The 5,853-nt window shown below is 44.9% G+C and overlaps 1 protein-coding gene across 1 annotated transcript; it reads right to left on the bottom strand.

Moving 5' to 3' along the window:
* Positions 1 to 959: 959 nt before the first annotated feature.
* Positions 960 to 2,114, bottom strand: LOC311240550 (inward rectifier potassium channel 16-like; the record flags this gene model as incomplete). Its single annotated transcript, XM_084329128.1, has 1 exon — positions 960 to 2,114. The coding sequence occupies one exon, from the start codon at positions 2,112 to 2,114 to the stop codon at positions 960 to 962; it is 1,155 nt and encodes a 384-aa protein (XP_084185254.1).
* Between the last annotated feature and the right edge of the window lie 3,739 nt (positions 2,115 to 5,853).

Here is a 5,853-nt window from a genome sequence, read left to right as displayed (position 1 = left end):
GTGACCAGATGCAAAAAGTCCAAAAGCAGGAATAACTCGTCTTCACCAAATAGATAAAGGTTAAATCAAAATAAATACAACTTAAATACAGAATTATATCTCTCCACATTCATCTTGGCACTGGCAGCCGGCTTGTTACCACCTAACATCTGTTTTAAATATTCAAACTTTATCACTTGACAGGAATGTCTTGTGTTCGATTTTTTTTTGCTTCGAAAAGAGGGACATCCTCTCAATATGTGGGACGCAGTCTCAAATGGTGGGACAGTACAACCAAAAGGGGGACACCTGGTCACCCTAATGTAACTGTGAAATCAGTCACCCTTCTCTGCCCCACTAAAATGTCTAATGGATACTGGCCTGTTAGTCACCATAACTTGCAGAACATATCACTATAATTGCAGTGATATTGTGTACATTAAAATAACACAAGGTGGCGATATAGGGCTTGCAGTACCAGCCAAAAAAAAATCAGATGGGATTTCAACATTGCTATATGATAGCAGAAAACACATCAAAGGTAAAAATAATATAAAAATAAAAAGTTTAAACGGTGGGCAAACTGGATATGAAGGAGAGCTGTGGAATAGAGCTGCTACAGAATCAGAAGAGAGGTCCAACATTTATATTTAACATGAACATGTTTTTAATTTGAGGTGCAGTCTTTGTCAATCATGATTCGGCATTTTACAATAAGACTTAACTATTTAAATTAACTTACTTTTATTCAAATTCAAATATATACTATATATATATAAAAAACCAACATGTAGGATATATTACATGCTCACAATAAGAATCTTTCAAAAAGTTCAATATAAATAATAATAGAGATATTTACAAGAGTGCACATTTCATCAAACACCATCACTGAAAGTCCTCAATGTAGCTTTGTAGAAAAAAGCACAGTATCTAGAAAGACAATAATATTGACATGTCCGTTTCTAAATATGAATCACCTACAAACGGGCTTCCTGAAGAATGTCCTCAGTGACATCAGGTTTATTTGATCTTCTCTCTAAGGATCTTTTGACTGATGGCAAGAAGGGTCGCAGAGATTCAGTGTTCCCCACCGAGGCCCTCCCCCTGTCATACTCCTCTGCACTAAACATAGGTGCCTGCACCCAGGTGGTCTGGTTAAACAGAGCATAGTCCACCTTGTAGTGCCTCCTGCCTAGCGTAAGCATGTCCTGGAAGCGCTGGCCCCAGCGGATGTCTGCCGGGGTGTATGAGCGACGCGTTTGGTGCAGCATACCCGTGGTGTCTCCAGTGTAGGTAAAAGACACCACCAGTTCAAACTCCTCCTCTGACAAGGCGTCGGGGCTCAGGCTGTAGAGGGGGCTGCCGGGCTCTAGCCTGTGAATAATGGTGGCCGGTGTGGCCAGGACAATGTCTCTGCCTTGGATGTCCAGGTCCTGGTAGGATATCCTGATCATCCCCAAAGAGTGCTTCGTATAGCGGATCACCTGGGCCCTGGCGGTGCCCTCCAGGATATGATTACCTCTGAAGTCCCCTAGGCGCCAGGAGAGACACAGGGCCCTGTTTCGCAGGTTGACCACCGCGCATCTGCTGAAACCCACTGTCTGCGCTCTCTTCCGCGCAGACGCCATCTTAGCTACAGCAATGCCAATGACAATGGTGTCAATGAAGCAGCTCAATAAATCCTGAATCGTCACCACTATAATAGCCACTATGCAGGTCTCCATCATCCCCCGGTAGCCATAGCCAATAGTTGCCTGGGTCTCCATTGAGAACAGGAAGGCTGCAGTGAAAGTGCGTACATTGGCCACGCAGGGTTCGTTGTCTAGTTTCTCTGTGTCTTCGTGCACATAGGCGATAAGCCAGTAGAGGAGGCCAAAGAAGAGCCAGGAGAGGATGTAGGAGAGGGAGAAGATGAGGAACATGACTCTCCATCGGATCTCCACCAGAGTGGTGAAGATGTCCATCAGGTATGGACTCCATTCCCCGGGGGCCTTCTTGAACTCTATAGGAAACTTTCCATCCTTCTGCATGTAACGCAGCCGCCTGCCCTCCTTGCCAGGGTTTCTCCTCAGTGTGTGGACTGTAGTGTGGTAGGTGTCAATACTAACATGCTCTTCCATGTCTGGTGTCATTCTGACCAGTGCTGCCCTTAAATCTCCTGAAGGGAAGAGAAGACAATACCATAGCATGAGCATCTACTGCAAACATAGGAAGAGTATAAAACATGACAAAGTGCACATTCAGTATAGGCAGAGGGGGTAGCATGGGGCATTCATTACAAGCAAGTAGAATGTAAATGGCCCTGATAGTGTTTGTTGAAAGGAGACCTTCATGTTTGAATTGCTGGGTCAAACCTTGCCTGAGGCCATCACCACCTGAATTCCTAGGCTGTGTTAAATAGCACTTCAAGATCATGAACCTTTCAATGGCTGATTATTTATCAGAAATAGACTGCAGAAGTGATATTCCACTAGTCCTGCCCCCTGGTTAAAAATATCTTTAATTTAACACTGTGCAAATGTGCCTCAGGGAATATTGTTCCTTCCTATGTAACAGTTTATTTCTAATTATGTTAATGCAACTGCTGCCAATAGTCTTTCTCGATTGCGCCTCACATACTGTACAGTGAATGTTTAAAGAAACAGCACTGGAATTGTCACCGTGTCTTGTATTGATCTTCAGCCATCATACTCGCTATATTTGGCTATGATAGATCACATTTGAAAAGATTAACCAAGGATTTGGGTCTGGGAAATTCTTTTTCCTACCATGAAAGAAGCTCATTTTAATAATTGGCTTATCTCTGAGTTAAGTGTGAGGGCCAAGTCTGTCGCTTTCCCAGATGTGACCCAGAACTAACGTCAAACAGAGAATAACCAGTAGGTTTTCTGAACTACAGAGAAATATTGAGATCCAAGAAATTCAAATATAATTTGTCCAGCTTCTGCCATAGGACACAGGTGGCTGTTCATATGTAACTGAAAACAAAAATGTATGCAATCCTGTCAAAATAGTCTGTTTGGACGTAGGACATATCTATCGGTCAATTAAGCACAACCCTGACCTCAGTGCAGAGCAGTTATTAAGCAATTTCTCTTCATGAGGGTAAATTATTATCTCGTAACCACCTCTAAAATTGTTCTCCTCTAAATGTTGCCTCAAACGTCAATCTTTAACCATGCAAGTTTCGGTACAACAAAGTGCAGGTCAGAATAAGACACATTACACAGACTTTAGTCCATTCCTTTTTTTTATCACTTCCTTGACATTCGCATACCTCAGTGTCACTGTGTCAGTAATCTTTACAATATTTACAACTCCATCCATGCTTTGACGAAGGCTGTGCAATCGAGTTTGGATTCCACCCGAGAGCTGTTACTTCAAGATCAATACGTTTCTTAAAGCCATAAACTTGTATGCCAAAGACAGCCGCGTTTATTATCTTGTGTGTTTATTGCTTAATTGAGTCACATGAGAACACGTAGGCTATATTTATCTATGGTTTACGATAAATGAAATCTTATAAGGACATATTTTACACCCCCAGTACTCAGAATGACAAGGATACAATAGTGGCTATTTTTAGGTTAACTGCACCTTGGTTGTACAACACTGCATTTCAAGTTTAAGTTGTTCGAAAACAGTCCCAAGCCCTTGGTTAAATCCAATTTGTATGGCATATAATGATCTTTGAGTTTGGTTTTATTAGTTCCTGGTGCTCATTAATAGGTGATCTAACACTTATTTAGGAGATGTACTCCTCCTGCTGACTTGTTGTTCACAATACGTACAGTAAGTCGCTTAGGATAAAAGCGTAAGCTAAATGACTACATGTAAAAATTTAAATGTAGCACGCAAGTAAACATACACAAAGACTCCAACCTGAAACAGCTTGCATATAATATCCTCCATAATATGCACTCTCATGAATTGGACCTTAGAGGCAAAGTCACTCTAAAAAGCAGTGTATGATGAGGTACACTGACACCGGTCTTTTAACTGTGTTTCAAAGCGAAAGATTGGAGTTGTGTTGTTGAAGATTTCAAATTCAATATACTGTATCTACACATCATCACATCATCTTTACCACATAGAGTGCACTATTATCAACAATTCCAGTATTGCTATTCATATTCTGGATACATTCATACATTTGTTATTACAGAAAAATAACACAATTTTAACATAGGCTATACATACATATTGGTTGGTGGCACTGACACTAAATCCAACCCTAGTGAAGATATCCAATCACATCTTAGTCTAGAATTAGGCTTAATCTATGTCTGTGCAATTGGATGCTATGTATAATATTTCTAAAAAACTTACTTCCAATGTCGATGTTAATGTAGATTGAACACCCCACATGCACAGCAGGTCTACCAAGCATTGAGCTAATTGTTGCCACGGCCAGACTCTTTTATTTATAAGCTAACCTGGATACAGTGTGTGACCTGGCTGGGGGCGAGCCTGGTCCCGAGGCAAAGTCCATCATATTGCACCAATCAGGTCTCCTTCTCAAATCTAATGGGACAACCCAGAAGAATTTATGGCCTGTGTAATACTTTAGTTCCTTAAGTCAAACACATAAAATGTCCTCTTGCTGTTTGTTTTGGGATAGTGAAAGAGAAACTTTTTTAGTTTAGTTTTAGTTTAGTTAGTAACTTTTTTAGTTTTAGTCTACTATTCTGCTTACATTTTTTCTAGGTTTTATAACCTAACGTTCTGTATCGTAACGGCTCTCGCTCGGCGTCACTCACGCACAAGGGAGGCCGAGCGAGAGCCATCGGCCGACAAATATACCCCGCTGAGGCCCCCCACAACCATCAGATCAGGGAGGACCGAGCCCCCCCGACCCCCCCTAATGGAGGGCACCCCCCCTATTGGGGGATCACGGGAGAGCGACGGACCCGACCGTGCGAAGAGGCACTCAAGCAACTCAACGCACAGGGTGAGCAGACCGTGGCCTGACCCCACGACTACCCACACGCACAACCCGCATGCCACCCGGGAACGAACGGAAGGAACAACCTCGTTACTGCCCCCAGAAATCACGGGGTCAAGAGCAAACCCAACCCGTGGCAAGGCCGTAGCAGCGGAGCGCGAAGGAAGACCCAGACCCACCAAGGGACTGGACCCCCTGGAAAACGGGGGCCCGGAGAAGTCCATGACGCCAGCATCAAGACCCCACCAGGTGGTCACCTAGTGACCCCGCCCCCCACATCGCCAGCGTATTCGGACAAAGGCCCCTCACAAGAGCGGGCCCTGTCCCCCCAATAGCACACCGCCTGGCACACTGACCCTGCAGGACAGGCAGTCAGCATGGCCGTAAGAACCAAAGGCTTACCACGAAAGCAGGCAGCGCACCGGGGAAACCAGGCAACAGGCTGTAACCCGAGCCTGGAGTACTGCGGACGAGACAGGCGCCAGAGGGGTCAGCTGAAAACAGCCGCCCCGGCGGAAGGGGCGTATGCTGGCGTTGTTGACCACCATGACAAAGCCTCCCTCAAAGAGGCAGCGAAGGCTGACACGATTGGCAGACGTCATGAACGTGCAGGGGCACACTCAACCGGGCAACCCGGGAGTTGACACTGCACCAACACACCAGAGAACCAACCACCCAGTCGTTACCCTATGCGGTGGTTGGTCCCATAACCCCTCAAGAAAAAACTCCAAAACGTACCTGCGGGCACTACCGCAGTACAAGTGTTTTAGTTTCCAACAGGGTTATCCCAGGCCTACGGGTCGACGAAACATTACTCCGGACCGGGCCCGGCGATACGGGGAGCACAGGGTCCCCCGAGGAGGTCAAAGACCACCCCAACAGGCCCCTCTTCGCCATGCGTAAGAGAAGAGCGAAAAGAATGGAGA

Source organism: Notolepis coatsorum (genome assembly GCF_963971535.1).
Source record: "Notolepis coatsorum genome assembly, chromosome: 14".
Lineage (NCBI taxonomy): Eukaryota > Metazoa > Chordata > Actinopteri > Aulopiformes > Paralepididae > Notolepis > Notolepis coatsorum.
Note: the sequence above shows the minus strand (reverse complement) of the source record. Positions and strands in the feature narration are given on the sequence as shown.